Source organism: Lonchura striata, chromosome 19 (genome assembly GCF_050655825.1).
Source record: "Lonchura striata isolate lonStrDom1 chromosome 19, ASM5065582v1, whole genome shotgun sequence".
Lineage (NCBI taxonomy): Eukaryota > Metazoa > Chordata > Aves > Passeriformes > Estrildidae > Lonchura > Lonchura striata.
Window position 1 is genome coordinate 8,607,432 of NC_140721.1, and position 22,376 is coordinate 8,629,807.

Sequence of the window (22,376 nt, forward strand, 5' to 3'; positions counted from 1 at the left end):
TTGACTAGAATTTTATAGCTTCAGATGCCGAGTGTGTCTCTTGGAGTCAAAGTAAAGCTTTGTAACACAGCTTTTTCTGAGATCGGTTAGTTTTCACAATTTTCTGCAAGAGAAGTGTGGAAAGTTGCAGGTGGTTTTACTGGATAGTGTGAGACCAGGGTCTAAAGTGATGCAGGGCCCCCAGGCAGGTGCACAGCTGAGCCACTTTATTGTAAAAACCTGGCCTTTTAAAGCAGATAGCTGGTTATTCATTACATCCTTTTAAATCATAAGAATCATAATTCAACCAACCATCTTACAGCATGATGTGAACACAACATGTTTGCATAACATGTTTTCTGTCTCGAATTCAGCTGAGTCACTTTCCCTTAGTCCTTTTCTGCTTAGCCAAAGTAGGAGGCATGATTTTGCGAAGTTTTCCCTTTGTAAGGTTTTACCTATATACAACAAAATAGAAGAAATCTTTTGTTCATAAAGGCTGGTATTTATATCTAGAGGCAGTGGCTGAAAACTGCAGGTAACAATCAAATTTAAATTTCATTTATGGTTTAAATAGGCATGCAGAGTATGCCTATTTTCAGAACCAAGCCTTGTCTGGGTTCTGAAAAATGAAATTATTTGTTGCCAATCCCCACAAAAAAGAGTGAGACAGGTGAATCAGTGGCAGTGTTTGAAATTTGTAGTCTTGGGATTAATCTGTGTATTAGTAAAGAAATACAGAGAAGAGGCTTTTAAGGCTCTTCCAGAATTTTGTCTGTAAGCTACAGGCAGTGATAGAGATTTACATGAGTGATGGTTTCCCTAAAAGAACACCTTTAGATTTGGTTTATTTTATGTCCCTGGGGGTTTTCACTGTTTTTCCCCTCTGGTAACCTTGGCAAGATGGTGAAAAGGGAAGTGACAAAACTATGGAGTGCCTGGAATCCCCGAGGTTTGCTGTAGCTGATGAAGGATTCTGGTGTGGTCTTAATGAGATTGGATGAGTGGGTAGCACGGCGTGATTGGAATTCAACAATCAGAAAGTTGAGGTTATGTGTGTCAGAAGAAATTGTTTTGAAAGGAGCAAAATCATGTTTGAGAAACTGTAGCCAGAGCTTGTGAATGACAGACTTTAGAACTGTGAAGAAGGCTTTTTAGATAGGAGCTGTGTGTGTTTACTCAAGATTAGAGGAGAACTAATGATGATGATATGTTGTTAAACAATATTACCTCAGTGCTTAACGCTGTTGGTTTAATGTGTCTTAATGAGAAATGTCCCATCTGGGAGTTTTCTTCCAGAACTTGGCTGCTATCTGCTAGGAGTTTTTTGCACAAGTCTCTTAACTGTGAGTGTTTGTCAGGGATTTGTTGCTAGACTAGATAGAACATCTTCCAGTGTCATGGCTATTCTTAGATGTTGAAAAAAAGCGGTATATTTTAAATTGCTATAATCTTACTTAATTATTTCAAAATTTTTCTAAACGATCAGTTGATGTGACCGGCTTTTTTATGACTGTATTTTCTGTTCATGTCTAGTAAAACAACTCCTAATTCTTTCTTTTGTAGTACTTACCATTTGCTAGTTTTGTGCCCAGCACTGCCTTGAAATTAGACCAAAAGTTGATATTGATTTCCATGAACTAGATGATGTATTTGACATAGTTCAAATGTACTGCAGTTGAGGTGTCCCAGTAGATAGAGCTGGATTTCTGCTCTACACCACACACATCATGTGAAGAGAAATCTTTGAAAGAAAGATTCCTTCAGACTTGCTCCCAAAGTGATACCATACTCCAGCTTACAGAGATGTGAAAGAAGATACACTTTGAAATGCACAAGTGCAGCTTTACTCTGCCAGAATAGCTAAAATCTGTTCCTTCATGCACTGCTGCTTAATTTGGATAGAGTTCCTGGTACAATTAGCTTCCCTTTGTTAAACTGTAGTGCAGTTAAGTATAAATTGCTCTTTCTCACCCTGAGTGTTGATAGGCTAATCCTGCTTGTCTTGTTGGTGCACTCTGCCCCAACAAAAGCATTGTGATGATGAATTTCCCTCCCCTGTTTGACTGTTGGCCTTGAAGCCTATTGTGGAACTCCTGATGGCACAGCAACCATAAGTGTGTAGAGCTGGTAAAAAAACACTGAATCTGTGTGGACAGGTAGCCTTTGTTTATATTTTGAGTAATCGTGGGTAAGAGAGGAGAAAATACTTATGATTGTATCAACCCTAGAAAGCCAAGATGATGGAATTCCCTTCAGTCATAGCAGGAACTCTGCAGTGTAGTATGTGCAGTTTAGCAAGTGTAATCTTCCCTTCCTTGCCTTTGTCTGGAATTGTCAAAGGCTCATGGTAAAATCTGTTTAGTTATTTTTGTTGCATGCTGTGAATGCAAGGGTTTTCTTTGACAAAGGTGGTTTAGATGCAGGGGCATGGAGTGTTTGGTTGAAAATCTTAACCCTGTCCATCATTGAGCAGTCCTGTTTATTTTCTTTCAGATACCTCCCGGCATGACATGTCAGAAACAAATGAGAATCCTGAGGTTGAGGTCACCCTTGAAGGTCAGTACTATGGGTCCTTAATTTCAGGTTTTTTGGGGAGTTTTCTGTCCATGAAGTGCTTTCCAAAGGGTGCATTGCTTGGCTCTGAATGAAGAGAATTGTGTATTGCTCTTGAGTGTAGTTTGGATTGTGCATTTGGAAACAAACCTGGTGGACATGTATTAGAAAACCACAGTATGCTGATGCATATTGGACATGGTGGGCTGGTTTTGAAATTATGCCTGACAGCAATTTGTATCATTTGTGACTTCTTCTACTGTTATTAATGAAAAATAGTAATTGAATGGACAAAATGTTATAAGATTCCTTCTTTCTGGACAGCACATTGCTTTATAAACATGCTGTATTGATATGTAGCATTTGTAGTTAATAAATGCTGCTGGGCAGAAAGGTACTAGAACGCAAAGGCAGAGTTGCAGGTGGTAATTGGAGCCCCATGGTGTCTGTCTGATATTGGTAACTCTGAGACCCAAACCTTTGCACTGACCAGTTCCCTTTGTCATTGAAATGGCTCTAAAGCTGCAGAGCAGTGTCCCTGCTGTCCTCATGCTAGGATGTTGGTAGGAGGTGAGCTCATCAGCTCGCTGACGCATTGCTTGGTCTGCTGTTCTCCTGTGTGTACACTTGTGTGTGTTTAAGTTAAGTTTACCTGTTTGATGAATTTAATTGGTTTTATACTGCTTTGGAAGTGAGTTTAGAACATTTGAGGTCTTCAAGAAAAAACCTATGTACTGTCTTTTGAGACCTACTATGGAATGATATTGCTTCCAGTTAGATAACAAAGGTAGTCCCTATCTGCACAATTTATTCTGTAATTCCTTTTGCTGGTGCATGGTCGTTTTCCCATCATGCGATGCCCAGTCCTGTTTCAGAAGAAAATGTTGTTTTCTTTAGGAAGTCCAGAAGCAGTTTTGTTTTTTACTGTCATGTGCTTTGCTCAGGCCCTCTTGAAGGAACAAGTTATTCCTTTGCACGTAAGATCAGGAGCTTTCTGAAGTTACTTATGTAATTTAATGGTTGCAAAATTTTATGCCCTCATAGACACAATTCCTGATTCTTGTTAGATTTTTTTAAATTCAAGGCAATTAGAGTGCTGTACATTAATTCCCTGGACTAAAGCCCAAGTTATTTCTCTTTGATTGCTTTTAGATACTGACCAGCCATATGCATACCGTAACAAGAGACGGAGGAGCACCCAGTTGGTTAATGAAGAGTCCAATAGTCAGAGTAGAAAAGCAGAAGAGTTCAATTCTGGTAAGATCAAAGTTCAAGATGATTTTGTCACTCTGCTTTGTTTTATGAGATGATTTTCTCTAATTTCGTGCTGCAGGTATGAATCATGCTAGTGCAAGCCTTCATTTAAGAGCTCTGGACTCTCTGCATAGATGAATTGCAGCAGTATAATCATCATCATAGATTACCACTGTTGGTTTTTGTTATTTGACGTGACGACGAAATTAGAGGCACAGGAAATTGGAATCTTTTGGTTGTGTCCTTTCCTGATCTCTTCTGTTTGGTTCTCCACAAAAACGCATCAATGTGCTTCAGTTTAGTCTAGTTAAAGATGCTTCACCTCGGATTATTTGTGTACCTCTCCATTATTCTGTGGTTTGGTTTGGTTTGGTTTGGTTTAGGGACTCATTCATCTGTCTACGTGTATAAGGTTCTGTGCACTCAGGAATATGTTTTTCACTTGATGTTTTAGAAAGCGGCCCTCAGAGTTCTGATAATAGTTTTCCCTTTGTAAGGTTTTACTTTGCAGGGTAAGGTTTGTTTGAAAATGCTGTCCATGTCAATCATGGAGCAGTTCTGTGGCTCTCGCTTGCTCCGTCACAGGGATTGTCTACGCCGGCTAGCTTATCCCCTTCAGGTGACCGGAGGGAGCCACGAGTGTGGCTGCCCCCAGCTCCTGTCTCAGAGCGCTGGGTGGCAGTGATTGCCTCGGCGTGGGTGACGAAGGCACGGCAAAGCCACGATGATCCAAAGCAAAGGAATAGGGAGCGGACACCTGTATGAGGTCTGCAGAGCTTTTATTCTCCCAAACCGGGACAGTGACAGATGTCCAACAACCTGGGGTCTGACAGGGGGTTATAAAGGGTGTGGGCGTGAGGGGGATGAACACAGAACAGCCAACAGGAAAGGATTACATCACTGCAGGGGGCCAATGAGGAGAATTTAGGGAGGGGAAAGGCTTCCAGGGACCAATACTGACAAGAACAGGGATGATTGACATTGAACTTTCTAGAAGAAAATGGGGGTGGTTTCAGGGATTGACAGGTAAAGAGGGCAGTACCACATGGACTGACAGGGATATTTCTAGATACTGAGGGAGATTGACAACCCTGTGGCAGGAAAACTTTTGTGGCCAGCAGATAGGGAAAGACCATTCTAGGGAGGAATAGGGGACACATGGAACATACCAACATAACCTATCTAACAATTAATTTCTAACTTAATCACCAAAACCCTTATAAACCCTTGTGAAACTACCACGCCACCACATCTCCCCCTTTTTTATTTTTTAAATTTGAGGGGACGCTGGAGGTAGGTTTAAACTTCTGTTCCCGCCTGCCGGTCTCCCTCCCACCATTCTTCTTCTGTGGAGACTGCGGCGGCGACTACAATTTTTGGAGTTTTAGTTCTAGTCGAGGTCGTGGCGGAGGTGATGACGCGTTTAAGGATTCCAAATGATAGGGAGACTAAGAAAATTATTATAATAAGGTAGGCAATGTCCTTGATAATGGAAATCATCCACCCTGATAAATTCCAGTTTTTAAACATGTCTCTAAACCAGTCTTCATTTTCTTGTTGTACTGTCCCAATTAAGCTCTTCATCTCCTTGATGGATGCGTGGACGCTTTGGCTCTTAGATGACAAATTAAAGCAGCACAACCCCTCAAAATCTTGGCACCCATGCCCATGAGCCAGCAGTAGAAAATCAATGGCTGCCCGATTTTGCAGGGTAGCCTTCCGGGTTATTTCTTCGTCTTCTAGGAGGTTACTTAAGGCTGTCGATGTCAAATTTGCCTGCTTCGTAACCCAACACTCTAAATTGCCCAATTCACTCAATGCTTTGGCTGCTGCCACCCACGGCAAAAACACGGAGACAGCAATCCTTTTAGATTTGGCCCAATGATAAATCTCGGCGTCACAATGTTCGTCGAATTGGCTTGCACTCCGTTTCGAAATTTTAGTTACCCTTTTGGCATGCCGAATTGGAATTTGGGTCATGTTGGGAGAAGCCAGGGAAAGACGCCCCAGAGTGCAGGGACCTCCGAGGAGACGAGAGGGGATTTCAGGATATGCCCTATCTCCGCAGATTAGGAACATTCCCTTTTCCAATTTTCGTGCATATGAGTCATCAGTTGAAGGAGCCCCCATCTTAATAACAAACTGGCACCATTGTTTTGCTTGAAATTCGATCTTATGTTGTTTTACATCTTCATATAAGTCCCTACGAGAGCTGGGCTCATATTCAAAGTGTATGCAGTACATTGCTTTTGCAGAACCTAATAGTTCAAATTCTTGAGGCTCCGCATACTCTTCCGTATAGGGAAGATCGTACACCCACTTCCTCCAGAGTTGTAAGGGATTGGTAATGGGCGTTTTGGCAGTATTGACGACTCCCCAATACCTAAAGATCTCAACCCATTTATTCGGAGGGTTTTCATTGTTAATCTGATTTTGGATGGTGCGCAGCGAGGTGGGATACTCCTCCAACTTAAATGGAATCCCCACCAGGCAGGTGGACATGGGATTCTCTGCTGCGGACGAAGAGAGACAAATATGATCTTGTTTGAGGGCATGGGCTAAGGTTACCCATACATTCTTCCGGGGTTGTGGAACGACCCACGCGTCCGAGGACTGGAATAGAGTCAGAGGGTAGAGCCAAAGAAAGACCAAAAGTCCGAAGGGTAACATAATTGTTGCCTGAGGGGAGAGAAGAGAAACATAACACATTAATGCATAAGAAAATAATTTCGCCTGCTGACCATCTGGGAAGGCTGAAAAAAGGTTAGGGAACTCTTCCCCCCTTGCGGCGCCTTCGGTTGGATGCAACACTATCATCGGTGGGGTCTTCCATCGTGTTGGGGGAATCACTCTGTATCTGTTTTTCTTGTTGTGTTGATGTGTATGGTTTGACCCATTTTTTGGGGACCCATTTGACACCTGAGGGCGTGGACACGCAGGCGTATCCACGTCCCCATGTGACCAGTTGGAACGGACCCTGGATTTCTCCAGAGTCTGGATCCCTTACCAGCACCGGAGGCCGTTCTTCTGGCCTCAGGTGATCACTTCTCCCAAAATGTCTTAGGATTGGTGGATCTGGCCTGTCGAAGGAACAATTGAGGAAATTGATGGTAAAGAGGGCCTTGCAGAGCCTAAGTTGTGGTGATAGCATCTTGGTATCTCCCCGCTGGCGCTGGAGGACTTTCTTCAAAGTCTGATGTGTTCTCTCTACCACAGCTTGGCCGGTGGGGGAGTATGCAATCCCTGTCCGATGTTGAATTCCCCACTCTTGTAAAAACTCACTGAACGCCTTAGAAGTATAAGTAGGGCCGTTGTCGGTCTTAATGGTATTAGGGACCCCCAAGACTGCAAATGCCTGCATAAGATGGTTCTTGGCATACGCAGTTTTCTGCCCTCTGTGGGCTGAGGCGAAGACTGCACCAGAGAAAGTGTCCACTGACACATGTACATGCTGGTACCTTCCAAACTCTTTTACATGTGTTATGTCAGTCTGCCACACTTCACAACTGCGGAGTCCCCTAGGGTTCACTCCGGAAACCACCGTTGGAAGTGAGGACTCCTGGCAGTTGGGGCAATTGGCCACAATTGCTCTGGCCTGGTCTCGCCGCAGGTGGAATTGGCGGACCAGACCCGGAGCATTTTGGTGGAACAACTGATGGCTCAGCTTGGCCTGTTCGACGATGTTGGGCCGACCAGCCAGCTGTAAAGGGGCGGCCAGAGCATCCGCCTTGCGATTGCCCTCAGCAATGAAGCCAGGGAGGTCGGTGTGCGATCTCACGTGCATCACGAAAAAGGGTTGCTCTCGGTGGGAAACTAGGTAAATTAATTTCGAGAGCAAGCCGAAGATCACAGGGTTTGAGACTTCCTTGAGCACTGCATGCTCAGCCCTGGACACCACACCTGCAACATATGCTGAATCAGTAACAATGTTGATGGGTTCTGGGAATTTTTCGAAGGCCCTGACGACTGCGTCCAACTCAGCAACTTGTGGAGAGCCCTCCACAACCTTAACATCGGCTTCCCACTGCTGAGTTTGAGGGTCTTTCCAAGTCATTACTGACTTGTGCGATCCTCCGGACGCGTCTGTGAAAATTGTCAGTCCCTCTAGGGGCTTTTCGCTTTGAATGCTTTTTGGAATTAGGTCGAATTGTGTTTCAAATAATTTGTGTCCTGGATGATTAATTAGAATTTGTCCGGTGTAACTGTCCAGAGCGAATTGTAAACATTCATTGGTATGAAGCAAATGCTCAAGGGTTTCCTTAGTTAATTTCCCCGTCGATGTTTTAATGGGAAGGTGTATGCACGTAAAATCACACCCCGCCAACACTCTCAGGCGAGCCCTGGCCCGCATAATCAGCTGAGCCATCAGCTCCTGCGGAGTTGTAATGCTCTTGGACATTTGGTGACCAAGGAACACCCACTCTATTATCAAGAGAGGGTCCCGTTGGTCTTTGTCCCATTGAAAAATGAGCCCGTGAAGGTGTGGCAGTTTTCCTAGAACAATAAATCTGAATGTGAGGTCTTCACGACAGCGATGGGCTTGTCTGCCCACTATGGTGGACTGAACTTTCTCTAATGCGGTCCTGGCCTCCTGGGTCAGCGCCCTCGGGGAATCTAGGTCTTCCCTCCCCTTCAATAAGTTGAAGAGAGGGGACAGGTCCCCCGTGGTGAGCCCCAGCCAGGGCCTGATCCAGTTCAAGGACCCACAGAGCTGGTGGAGGTCACGTAAGGTGTTTGGGTTATCACTAATGATAATTTTTTGAGGTGTTATGGTTCTCTTACTGATTTCTAGGCCCAGATACTTCCAAGGCGGCAGCCGTTGTACCTTTTCTTTTTGAAGCTCAAATCCGGCCACCGACAAGGCTGTGATAGTGTCCTCCAGTGCTTCTGCAAGTACGTTGTCACTGCGGGCACAAACAAGGACATCATCCATGTAGTGGTATATGATACAATTTTCCCACTTGGCGCGCACCGAGGACAGAACTTTGGCGACATACCACTGGCAGATGGTAGGGCTGTTCTTCATCCCTTGCGGGAGAACTCGCCAGTGGTAGCGCTTCATGGGAGCTTCTCGGTTGATGGAAGGCACCGAGAAAGCAAAACGTGGCGCGTCAGCTGGGTGTAAGGGAATATGGAAGAAACAATCTTTTATGTCTAAAATTGCCAATTTCCAATTTTGGGGGAGCATAGATGGGGATGGCATCCCTGGCTGGAGAGACCCCATGTCCTCGATGACATTATTGATTTTTCTCAGATCGTGAAGGAGGCGCCACTTGTCTTTCCCCGGCTTCTTGATAATGAAGACTGGAGAATTCCAAGGGCTATTAGTCTCGACAATGTGGCCTTTGGCCAGTTCCTCCTCCACGATGTGATTGAGCGCCTTTAATTTTTTCTTACTCAGCGGCCACTGCTCTACCCAGACAGGTGAATCTGTTAGCCAATTAAGTTTCTGGGTGAGGCGCTCTTCAGTGGCCGCTCCTAAAAATCCTGAGGGGCCGGCAGTTCCAATTTGGCCCCCCACTGGGACATGGCATCTCTCCCCCAGAGAGTAAACTTAGAATTTAACACGAATGGGCGTACAGAGGCTAATTGCCCATTCGGCCCCTTAATTTGTACTATGCTCTTTGACTGCCTTGCCAATTGCGTGCCCCCTACGCCTAGGACTGCGCTATCCACGTCCTGCAACTCCCATTGTGACGGCCACTTGTGTGGTGGAATGACCGTCACATCTGCTCCCGTGTCCATCATCCCCTGAAGTTGGATGGAATGCCCCTCGTTCTTAAGGCCACACCATACGAGGGGCTTCTCCTCTCCCAGAATTTCAGTGTAAAAAATTGAGAGGTCTAGGTCATCGCACAAAAACTGAGGCACTGGAATGGCCTGTGCAATGACCTGTCCCTCCGGCAGGAAGAGGGGGGGGTGGACACAGCGCGCCATGAGGTAGAAAGTCTTAGGATCCGATGTAAGGATTGCTGGAGGAATTTCCACCTCAAGCGGGGTGTGTTTGGTGTCCCCAATGACAAGGTACTTGCAGTTTAGAAGATCCTTGGCCCTCTGAGTCTCACAGTTGGTAATGCGGGGTAGAAGCTCTGGCGATGCAACGATGTAGTGCCAATCCTGATTGGAGAGATATACAGATTTCGTTATTTTAAGCAGGTAAGGTTCTACAGTGCTGTCTGTATAAACTTGGCTGCTGATACTTGGAATGATGGAATGGATTGCAGCCCTAGCAGTGATGTCCTGATTACCGTGACCTGCCCCATTTGTGTCCTCACGCGGGGTAGGTCCGCGCTCCCCCTTTAGTTTTTTTGATGCTGTTTGTCAGATTTCTCCTCCCCTGTGTTCCCCCGTTGAGGCGGTGCCCTTCCAATGAAGGGACATTGAGCTATAAAATGTCCTTCCTGTTGACAATGGAAGCATCTACGCGGCTTTGGTGGTGTAGGTTCTGGAGGTAATGCCGTCGAAGCTACTACTTTGTCTCGCGATTTTTTTGCTAGATCTTCTGCGAATAAAATGGCTTTTCGTGTGCACTCCTCAATCAGTTGTTCTAGCGCTGGCGGAGGCGATGCTGGAAGTGCCAAGATGACTCGTCGGCACGCCTCATTTGCATTGGTAGTAACAATCTCTCGGATTAGTTGATCCTGTGCTTCTTGACCTTCCACCCTTTTTTCTACAACTTCTTTTACTCGGTCCACAAAATCAGTAAAGGGCTCTGTAACAGATTGCTTAAGAGAAATGTAAGAAATAGCAGGTTCCTTGGATGGCATGCTGAGAAAGGCCCGCTCAGCAGCATCTTTGGAGAGATCTAATACTGGCCTCGGGATTCCTGCTGCTTGTTTCTGTGCTTGGCTCCAATCACCCTCACCAACAAGGTGGTCTAAGGTAATAGGATTTTGTTCTATGTCGGTTGCATACTCGGGGCTCTGCAAAATTTCTGGAAGGAGGTCACCTGCTAATCTCTTCCAGGTTCTTTCCCACATTTTATATTCAGAGGATGGGAGCAGGCAACTGAATAAACGCCTTAAATCTGCAGGGACCATGATATTTGAATTGAACGTTGCCTTTAAAATGCTCCGGAAAAATTCACTTTTGGATCCAAATTCTCGCTTAGTTTTGCAGAGATCCTTGATGCAATCGTACGAGAGGGGCTCCCATCTTGGGTGTTGCCCTCTTCCATTATACGTGACTGGGGCCAGGAACGGAAACTCGTTGTTATCATCAGCTTTCTGCCTTTTAGGCCCATTACTCCTAGCCCCCACGTTATCGTGGGAACCGGAAGTGAGGGCGTGGGAAACAGGAAGCTGGAGGGCAGGGTCCTGGAGGGCGGAGCCCTGACTCGAGGTGACGTGGCTCGAGGGTGGTACTGATGGTGTTCTGGGAAAAGGGGTGGGCGTAGATGACGTGGCCTCAAGGGGTGGTGCTGAGGGTGGAGCAGCATGAGAAATTGTGGGAGGGGCCTGACTGGCCGCCGCAAAGGAAGAGGAGGGGTCCGGAATAGGAAGGGAGGGGTAGGGAGGAAGGGGTAAAAATGGATTCTGGGGAGGAGAAGCACCCGCCACGAGGCGACAGCCATTTTGTGATGTTAGAGAGGGCGTTTCTACAGCGCCATTTTGTGGTGCTTCTCCAAAGGGACTAACATAGGGAGTAGGAGAGTCGAGGAAAGGATTTGGGGGAACAAAAACTCTTGGCAAACATTTAGGACTCGCAACTCGGTAAGAGGGACTAGGAGAAAGGGCAGGGACAGGATCTCCGACAGTGTGGCCAGCACTGCCAGAGCAAGGGTACCGGAGGGACCTGGGGGAGCCAGGGAGAAGGCGGCAGCTCTGTGGCTGCTGCAAACATTCTGCTCCCTGCGCCTGTTGCTGGCGGTCAGCTCCCCCCTGTATCTCCAGTCTAGGGGAAGCGGGAATCGGAGAATGCGGTAGGGAAACAGACCTAGGGAGAACTGGGGACTTTGCAGATGGATTTTTCACCGCACTGTTATCCTTAACGACATCCCAAATGAACACAAACAGCTTCATATACCCATCTTTGACTGAGGGGTCACCCCTCCTGGCGCCGTCAGTTAATAGTAAACCAACATTTCTCCAAAATTCCCGATCTCTAACGCTCTCGACAGAAACAGTGGGAAAACGAAAGAATATCCATCTGACAAATTTTTTAACTAAATTTTTTGAAACACTTCTAATTCCCTCCCTCAACGAACATCCCTCCCTCAGGAGTCCCGCAACCTGGACATAAATCTCCCTTTGTTGTGTGGACAGCCTAACACCCATTCTGCCCACACAACCTAAAATTCCACCCACCTACTGCAGGAAATGTAAAACGTAAAAAATAGAAAGGGTCTAGAACGCCAGCGGCGGCAGTCTGCTCACGCTGTGCACAACGTGTCCCCTAACCTCGGGAGCGCAGCTGCCAACCTAAGGAGCCCCCCCCCGGTACCAAGGAGACTCACCAAAAACCGCCGACGCCTAGAAAGAAAGCTGCAGTAGGGGTCCTTGGATCCGGAGGCGTCCTCCCTGGTGCTGGAAGGATTGTGCTTCCTTCCCCTGGGAGCACCACCGGACAAAAATCGGCGTGCTCACACAGGGGCGATGGTGCTGCCAAACTGTAAAATCCCTGGGCCGATGCCCAAAGGCAACAGTCTTTTCGTGAGGCTAGCTCACGTGGAGTCCGACGTTCCTCGACGGTGTCCACGCTCTGGAAAAGCCGCACGTTGGCGCGCCACCTGTGGCTCTCGCTTGCTCCGTCACAGGGATTGTCTACGCCGGCTAGCTTATCCCCTTCAGGTGACCGGAGGGAGCCACGAGTGTGGCTGCCCCCAGCTCCTGTCTCAGAGCGCTGGGTGGCAGTGATTGCCTCGGCGTGGGTGACGAAGGCACGGCAAAGCCACGATGATCCAAAGCAAAGGAATAGGGAGCGGACACCTGTATGAGGTCTGCAGAGCTTTTATTCTCCCAAACCGGGACAGTGACAGATGTCCAACAACCTGGGGTCTGACAGGGGGTTATAAAGGGTGTGGGCGTGAGGGGGATGAACACAGAACAGCCAACAGGAAAGGATTACATCACTGCAGGGGGCCAATGAGGAGAATTTAGGGAGGGGAAAGGCTTCCAGGGACCAATACTGACAAGAACAGGGATGATTGACATTGAACTTTCTAGAAGAAAATGGGGGTGGTTTCAGGGATTGACAGGTAAAGAGGGCAGTACCACATGGACTGACAGGGATATTTCTAGATACTGAGGGAGATTGACAACCCTGTGGCAGGAAAACTTTTGTGGCCAGCAGATAGGGAAAGACCATTCTAGGGAGGAATAGGGGACACATGGAACATACCAACATAACCTATCTAACAATTAATTTCTAACTTAATCACCAAAACCCTTATAAACCCTTGTGAAACTACCACGCCACCACACAGTTCTATCTTTCTCTTTCAGATTCTTCTCAGCATGACTCCTCAGAAGCAAGTGAGGTTTCTGAGGCTGAGCTCTCTAGTGAAGGTCAGTACCCCACATCTGTGATTTCAGTTGGCTGCTTTTTTTCCTATCTAAATTGTATTTAGTTGAGTGTAGTTTGGATTGTGTACTGCTTGGTAAACAAAACTGGTACAAATGTATTAGGAAACCACAATATGCTGAAGCATATTGGACTTGCTGGGCTGCTTTTGAAATGATGCCTGACAGCAATTTGTATCTTTTGTGACTTCTTCGAGTGCTGGTAATGAAAAATAGTCATTGAACGGACAAAATGTTACAAGATTCCTTCTTTCTGGAGAGCACATTGCTTTATAAACATGCTGTAGTTATATGTAACATTTGTAGTTAACAAATGCTTCTGGGCAGAATGGTACCAGAACACAAAGGCAGAGTTGCAGGTGGCAATTGGAGCCTCAAGGTGTCTGTCTAATATTGGTAACTCTGAGACCCAAACCTTTGCACTGACCAGGTCCCTTTGTCATTGAAATGGCTCTAAAGCTGCAGAGCAGTGTCCCTGCTGTCCTCATGCTAGGATGTTGGTAGGAGGTGAGCTGTGTTTCTTGTATTTGTGAATGGGTGTCCTGTAAGTGCTTTAAAACACTGCTGAGATTGGCTTATTCAGTGCTTGCTTGTGGAATTCGATTAGGAGCAGCCAATCAGCAATTTAGAAAGTAGGCAGGGCATTTGGGAGAAAGTGGGCACTTTTTGCTTTACATTCACCATATTAGAATGCAACATGGTAATAACTCCAATGTTACTCAACAGAATAATGTATATGAGAAGAGTCATTAAGTTCTGCTTAATGACTTAAAGACCTTCAGCACAAAAGTAAAAGTGCACTGTGGAGGTTTTCTGTGAAAGAGTGTAAGTGAACTGTATAGGTACAATATTTGTCAATATATGATAGTCTTCTTGCTAAGTATACATAGGTATTCTTGCTTGGTGGCATGGGTACATGCTTTTCTGAGTGTGAAATTAGTTTTCTTTGTCTGGTCTAACCATTTGTTCTCTCTGAGTTTGGAGGTATTTTTAATTGGGCAGTCTATAAAGGTCGTTAGGTTAAGGAAGATGAGGATGGATTGGGAATTGACAGGCTTAATAGCAGCTCTGTGACACTTTGCTAATTTTGCTATTCTCCTGCCTCTCCACTTGTGTATGTTTAAGTCAGAGTTGACCAGTTTGATGTAATTCTTTAGCACACATTGATTTTACACAGGTTTAAATGTGGTTTTAGAACATTTGAGCTCTTCAAGACAAAACATAGGTACTGTCTTTTGAGCTCTACTATAGAATATTACTTCCAGTTAGATAACAAAGGTAGTCCCTATCTGCACAATTTATTCTGTAATTGCTTTCTCTTGTGCATGGTCGTTTTCCCATCATGTGATGCCCATTCCTGTTGCAGAAGCCAATGTTGTTTTTAGAAAGTCTAGAAGCAGGTTTTTTTTTTTTTTTTTCTGTCTTGTGCTTTGCACAAGCCCTTTTGAAGGAACAAGTTGTTCCTTCACAGGTAAAATCCGGAGCTTTCTGAAGTTACTCATGTAAGTAATTTATTGCAAAATGTGTTGCCCTGCTAAGCAGAGTTGCTTATTTCTGGTTTAGTTTTGAAATTCAAAGCAGTTCCAGTGCTGCAGACAAGTTTCCTGTACCAAAACCCTGTGATTTTCTTTTTGTCTGTTTAAGATAATGATGATGACTATTTACCCCATGAGAGGAGACAGAGGAGCCCCAAGTCAGCTAACAGCTCAGGCGATAGTGGGAGAAGCAAAGGAACACAGTTCAATTTTGGTAAGATTAAAATTCGAGATTATTTTATTTCACTGCTTTGTTTTATGAAAAGGTTTTGGGTCATTTTGTACTGTAGGAGTGAGACATGTTAGTGCAAGCCTTCAATGAAGAGCCCTGGGTTATGTGTAGGTGAATTGCAGCAGTATAATCAGCATTGTAGGCTTCCGCTATTGTATTTTGTTATTTGACATGACAATGTAATTGGACGCACAGGTTTGGATTTGGATAAACTTACTTTTTACAGTTATATTTTCTTTCAGAACTAGGATTTCTGTGAGTATTTTGCAATACCAGGACTTGGAGAACTAATGGATTAAAGTAGAGTATGGTAGATGCTTCTGGATCCATGTAGTTGTACAGATTTCTACCAAAACAGCTTCATCTACTTTGTATAAGCTTTATCAAGCTTTTCAACACTCAAATCTAGATGACTATCAACAGTACCTATAAACTGCCTTTATCCCTGGACTCAGGAAGAGCTGATGACTGAGCCATCAAAGAGAGAAATAATTTTTGGAAGTTACTTTAACCTAGTTTTTGTTGTGTTTCTTTGAACTTCATTTAATATACATCTTTCAGAAGTAATCTTTAACATTTTATTCTGTGCTTTTCTGGTTTTTTTTTTTATAATGCATCCATACATTTTAAACTGTAGTCTGTACTGTACTCAGCAGGCACTTGTTTGCAAGTAAATGTCCACAGTTCATATTTCATTTAGTGGTAACACAGATTTTACAAGATGTTCTCCGCTTTGTTTGTAGTCTGACATGGCCTCCTGTTTTCTTTGCAGACCGATGGAATTCGCGAATTACAGACTTGAGAACCGAAGTTGAAGAGCTGTTTGAAAAGAAATATGGTTTGTGTCACACACCTTTCCAAGCCATTGCCTGTAGTCCTTTGTCACAGCAAGTTACAGACTGCTCTTTGGCATGCATCTTGTTCTTGGCTTCAGGAACACACCAGAGCTGACAGCACCAAAGGGCTAAATACTGTTAGAAGACATGAAATTGAGTAAAGTAGTTTTTTTTGATGAGCAGAGTAATTTCAAAATAGGATATCTGTGTTTGGCACCAAAGTGTGAAACTTGAATTTATTTTTTAGTTGTGCTCAGTCTCCTGGAGCACCTGCATCCTCATGTATCTTGGGCACCCACATTTGAGAGAGCTGTCCTTTCCTCTGCAATTACACTGAGACTTCGAAAGAATCTTTAGAGTGACACTGAAGAGAGGCTGCCACTCACTGGTTGCTCATTTCTGATGATGATTGTTTTACAGTGAAGCAAAATTATATATCCTAATTGGTCTTGGAAAGAAAAAGCAGCATATGTATTAGACTTTGGAATTTGTCTCCAAATGCTGCACCTAGATATGTTTTGTGTCCACATATCACAAAGTACAACAGCATCAGCAAAGATGTAAAAATAAATGCTGATGTGCCTCTGCCATGAAAAGTGGAAGTACTTTCAGTATAGACCTTTTGATTTCTAGTTACTACATGTTTGGGATGTGACTATCTGACATTTAAACAGCCCACTGAAAACAACTTGCACCAAGGTAGTACAGCTCAGAATCTGATTGACTGTATTTTAATTTCTCTAGAAAGGGGCATAATTCTTAGTGAATTGCTTTAATTTTGATTTTGATGTTTGCATATAGCAAAATTGGTTGAAGAAAATTAAGTTGGTTTAACAAAATTTAAGAGGTAGTCTTAGTGAATTGCTTTAATTTTGATTTTGATGTTTGCACATAGCAAAGTTGGTTGAAGAAAATTAAGTTGGTTTAACACAATTTAAGAGGTAGACACCATGGAATGAATTGCATCCCATTATGTTATTAACCAATCCTTTTCCAGCAATACTAAACTTAAGTAGGTGTAAGTGAAAAAATAACAGCAATGGGCAAAAAGTAAGAGTAAATAATCATTAAATACAAAATTGCTAAATGTCTGGAAGTCCATGGCAACAATGGGAAATCTGGAATGGTGGGGTATGCCCCCCCTTCCCAAGTTGCTAGTTACTTGCTTTTCATTTGTTTCAAAGATTTCATTAGGAGGGTCATGCTTTTTTCAACAGTGTTAGAAGTGTATTTTTTATTTCATTAGTGGTTATTTGGATTTCTAAAATACACAGAAACTTTAGGAATTCACTGAAAAGCAGGGATGTCTGCCCCTGCTCCAAGGCATTAATGACTTGTAAGCCAATAGGAGTAACAAATAGTAACAGAGATACTGAACTGAAACATGCTTGGTTTATTATAAAATCTAAGTAACTTCATCTTTCAAAATGCTCTATTAAGCAAAACCGAAATGGTGAGAATCTTCACTCTAACAGGTGCGGTCACTGTTATTAAATGTTTACATGAAGTGGTAAGAGGATAATCTGCATATGTTTGCAGGCCTGCAGCTTGTTTACTGTGAATCAAAGTGATTTTGCTATTAAATAAAGTTCCTCACAACATGAATGCTTGAATGTTTAAATGTGCTGAGGGGTTATTGCCTGTATGTTAATTATAATGTTCATCAGAGTGATATCAAGCAGGTAATTGAGTAGAGCCACAAGCTAGCCTAATGTTTGTATTCTCCTTTTTCATTAAAGCTGAAGCTATAAAAGCAAAGGGCCCAGTGTCTATTCCATACACAAACTTCCTTTCACACCCAGAAGATTTATACGTGGAAGGGCTGCCAGATGGGATTCCCTTCCGGCGCCCAGCCACGTACGGCATTCCCCGGCTGGAGAGGATACTGCTGGCAAAGGACCGGATCCAGTTTGTCATTAAAAAGTAAGCAGTTACATTTTTGTCTCTACATCACTCATTGTTTTCTGCTGATTCCACTTTGCTTCATTTTTCTTCGCGGAATTCCAAACTGGTTTCTACTGGCATATAAATTTATGGTACTAAGGAGTAGTTTTTAGTTATGTTCACTTTGATTTATTTAGATTATCAGACCAGTGGACCACTCAGAGTGGTGGTGGAGAGATCTCTGGACAGATCTCTTCAAAATTATGGACTTCTTGCCAGGGGCAGACCAGTACCAGTTTGTACTGGTCAGCTCTCTGCAACTTCAATACATGTTGAAAGCCATTGATTTTAGGATGTTTGATCCTATTTGAGATTCCTGGCCTAATTTCAGTTTATGCTTTTTTTAAAAATTTGCTGGAATGTTGTATCAAGGTATCTATGGCTGTATTTGTATAAAGCATTTCCCAGGGTAAGCTTGAGGACAGCACATAGCTGCTGGTTCCTGTGGTTCAGGTGTCCTTGGTGTGTCTGGAGGTGGATCAGGTAGTGTACATGAAGGAGATCTCAGAGGGAGACTGATTGAAGTTTAAATGAAGCTTCAGTGAGTAACAGCTGATGTCTTCCTGTGTTCAGTGGTGGGCCTAGTCCAAGAGTTTTTGGAATGGATAGGAATCTGCTGATTGCAATGGTCAGGCTCAGAACTGGGGGTAGTGGCAGCCCCTGCCTCTTTGCATGCTGCCTTTACCAGGGGTGCTAGTTGCTTACATTTGAGAGGAACATGGTAAGTTTCTATCATCCTAATTATTGCAAATAACTAGAAAAGGAAGAAGTGTAGGTCTACCTTGTGTCTCATTTAAAATCAGATACCATACATAGACCTAATTATTTATGCAATGCTGGCATTCACTTTTGTCAAATATCTCTTAGTTGTCTACAGAAATGAATTTTTGGTGTTCATTGATTTTTAAATATGTAACCAGAGCAGCTGAAAATCTAGTTTGGCTGTATGAGAAACACCAAATTGTTTAATTTTTTGTTTGTTCAACTGTGGATAAAATTAGATATATTTTGGAAACTTTACTCTTTTAGAGATTAAATTTTGAATTTTTATCTTTATTTCTGATTAAGTGTATCTCACAACTCAGAGGTAAGTTTAACGGAAGCTGTTTGTCACCATGAAATGGGTAGATACCCATAGTCATCAGATATGGGTATTGGGCATGAAAAATGTTTTGTCAGTAGGGTTCCAGTCAGCTCATAGAATACTTCAGTGTTACTTCGAATTTAGTGGTGGGGATCATGATGTCCCCTGGGAGGTGTTTTGGTTTTGATCCTTCAGTAAGTAGTAACTTGAGGCTGTAGCTGGAGGCTAGTTTCTCAGCTGTTTGCTGTCACTGGTGAAACATGCACCTTAAATCTTTCAGGCCTGAACTTCTGAATTCGACAGAGGCTCCAGAGGCCAATACAGTTTCAACAGGTAGGTTTACAAATGTGTGAGTGGTACAAGCACAGTGTGATATTCCTATTTGTCCCATATACTCATAGTCTTCTGTTGTAAAAAGTATATCAAAGACTGTATTAAAGTGAATATTAAGGATCTAAATTAAATAAAGCAGGCATACCATAAAGATGTCTATTTAACGTATGTGCAGGAAGCTTTTCCTGAAGTACAAGTTAACTTAGTGTATTGAGTCTTAATAATCTACTGTACCTTCAAGCACAAAATTTAACTACAAAAATAGTAGGTAGGCTAGTAACAGAGTTTTAACTAGACTCTTATGTGGCTTTTAAAATTAGCCTTTTTTCTGTTGTTTTAATAATTTTTGATACAGTTGTATTGATTATGAAGGCAAAACAAGTACATTGCTCAACTCATAAAACCCCTGTAGCTAAGAAAACCAGTGTTAACCAATTTCTATGGCACAGGGTTCTGAACAGTTGCTTATATGGCTTGTCATCACTTGCTATCACTTGATAGAGATACGTGTGACCTCTGCATTGTCTCTAATAAGAGAAGAGAGCATCCCTGGGAGCTGTCAATAACATCTCAGAGAACGCAGGAGACAGGAGCTGTCTGAGCCTCCTTTCCTGCAGTTTTCTTCCTGTTTGGATTCCCCCTTTCCCAGTAACTTGTTATCTCCTCTGCTGCTCCCTGTGTCTGCTGCCATCTCAGGCGACAGAGCTATGGAGCCCCTGCTCTTTCAGCTCCTTGTGGCTCCATGTCCAACTCCTGCTCTGTCCATAGGCCCTGATAGCTTGTGTCCCCAGCAGGAAAGGAATGGGATGAGCATGGAACTTGTATTTTGGCTGGCAGAGGAAAAGTTGATTTTCATTTGCATTTCTGTGGGAAGCAAGCTGGTCCAGGAGGGTTTTGTAGAATGGCCTCAGTCCTGAGACACTGAGAAGATGGATACTGGCTGCAGGACAGAGCAGCTGGATCTCAGGAATGGCTGGAGAAATGTCAGCTGGTGCTTATGCTGATAGCCCAGTCTGGTGCAAGTATGGAACACAAGTCATTGCTTTTGCACTCTGACTAAACCCATGTTGTGGCAGCTGGCCAATGGCTTCTCTGAGACTGGGAAGCTTCACTTGTTGGTCACAAAGACATGCATATTCAGGAGCAAAAAGGGATTTGTATTATATATGCTTTAATCCTTTAAAAGAAATTTTTCATGCCATACACATACCTGATTCTGCACTGACTATCAATACATTCTTCAGGAAATGAAACTATTGAAAAACTCCGAGTGGAATCTGCAGTTTGGAGATGGATGATGAAAGTATTGCAGTTCTTCAGGCCAATACACTGTGTGTATTTTGTAGCAAGAGTGATGTCACTGGTTCAGTGGAGTTCTGTCAGTTTTAATATTCTATCATTATTTTATGATTTTTTTTTCTAGTTTCACATTGAATCCATACTTCTTGCACAAAGCATTTATGTGTTACCTGAAAATGCAGGATGATTATGCATTGTATAAACTGAACAACTGAAAATGTAACTAATATAATTAAGGAATGTTGGTTTTGTTCTGTGTCAGTCTCATATACAGTGAAAGAGGACTGGCATTCCAGAGTCACCAAACTGAGAATGACAGTAGATCAACTTTTCTGTAAATTGTATGGTAAGTAGAGTATTATTATCTTCTTTTCTGAATGGCTTTATATTTCTTGAAGGTTGCTTTCATTCCTTCCTTTGAACGTCTGTGTGAATGAGACCTTTGTTCAGATTGTTTTTCCAAGTATTTAAAATTCTGGAAGTTCAGTGAAAAAGAATGTTGTAGTTTACTGCTTATACAAGGCAAATTCATAGTTTAAAAAGAATTTTAGGTCTTACATATACAGCTCTTCTGATTGTTCTTGATTCCTTCCTGTTTGGGTTTTTCCCTTTGGTGGTGAATAAAACATCAGTTTACTTACATCCACTGCAATATCATCATAATTAGTATTACAACATTTTTGGGTTAATTTTTATGTTCTGTCCAATATGAAAAAACAGTCAACTTTGTAAGACCTAGAATAAACTTTTTCATGATACTCTATAACAGATTGCCAACTTTGGATAAAACGAATGTATTATGCCCCAGTAAGCAGTCCAGTCTGGTATTGTGACTGCCCAACAGCAGCATCATACAATATGGCAAATTTTTTACATTTTTTATGTGCAGAGACTTGTGTTTTGTTGGATTTAGATGTCCTGCATTGTTCCACATTTTAAGAACACAATTGTTTTTAAATTGTACATGAATTTAAATTAGGCTACAGCCTGAGGAATTGGTACCAGCTAGCTTTTAATGATTGGCCAATCTGTCCAGTTACTGAATGTATTTTGTTCCACCAGGCAAGGCTTTGGGCAGCAATGAGCCCAAAGCTGTTCCATACAAGAAATTTGAAGCTCATCCGACCGACCTCTATGTTGAAGGGCTGCCAGACAACATCTCATTTAAGAGTCCCTCCCGGTATGGAATCCCTTGCCTTGAACAAATAATTCAAATGGGCGACAGAATAAAATTTGTGATCAGAAGGTAAGTCTAAATATGGAGCTTTTTATAAAAAAGAGTCCAAACAAACACTCTCTGTATAATCAAGCACTTGGTTTCATTAAGTCATTAAGCATTTGGACTCTAGTTGTCAAACAGGCAAATTGAATATTCTGCATCATAAAGTGGGCATTTGCAATCCAGACAAATATTTCAGAATATGTTTTGCATATCTATTAGCATGTTGACATGTGTGAAAAACATAATGGAAAAATTCAAACTCTTCAATTCATGTCATAATGGGTAGTGGTATTTAATTTATAACAAGAATAAGCGGATTATTTGTGTCCTGTTTGCAGGCCAGAGCTGCTAAATCATTCTTCAAATGAAGTTATTCAGCCCAGGTCAAACCCTACAGGTAAGACAGGTGCTGTCTCCAAGTGGGAATGGAAGGATTTGATGGGGAAATGCATCTAGATGAATGCAGTATTTTTCAATAAGTAACCCATGTTTGATGAGTGTGCTGACATGCTCTTCATGAGGGTTGGAAGGAATAAACTGATCACTGTGAATGTGGATGGCTTCCTGGATTGTGAAATCCT

The 22,376-nt window shown here is 43.1% G+C and overlaps 1 protein-coding gene across 2 annotated transcripts in view; it reads left to right on the forward strand.

Moving 5' to 3' along the window:
- The window catches only part of GTF2I (general transcription factor IIi), a 98,303-nt gene that overhangs the window by 57,263 nt on the left and 18,664 nt on the right, over nucleotides 1-22,376 (forward strand). For both annotated transcript variants that reach the window (XM_085557585.1, XM_085557587.1), the window contains exons 24-33: nucleotides 2,476-2,538; nucleotides 3,688-3,792; nucleotides 13,233-13,295; nucleotides 14,955-15,059; nucleotides 15,850-15,915; nucleotides 17,653-17,836; nucleotides 19,222-19,274; nucleotides 20,836-20,919; nucleotides 21,636-21,819; nucleotides 22,134-22,192. In XM_085557585.1, coding sequence (XP_085413711.1) covers nucleotides 2,476-2,538; nucleotides 3,688-3,792; nucleotides 13,233-13,295; nucleotides 14,955-15,059; nucleotides 15,850-15,915; nucleotides 17,653-17,836; nucleotides 19,222-19,274; nucleotides 20,836-20,919; nucleotides 21,636-21,819; nucleotides 22,134-22,192 — 966 coding nt within the window. The remainder of the gene's footprint in view (nucleotides 1-2,475; nucleotides 2,539-3,687; nucleotides 3,793-13,232; nucleotides 13,296-14,954; nucleotides 15,060-15,849; nucleotides 15,916-17,652; nucleotides 17,837-19,221; nucleotides 19,275-20,835; nucleotides 20,920-21,635; nucleotides 21,820-22,133; nucleotides 22,193-22,376) is intronic.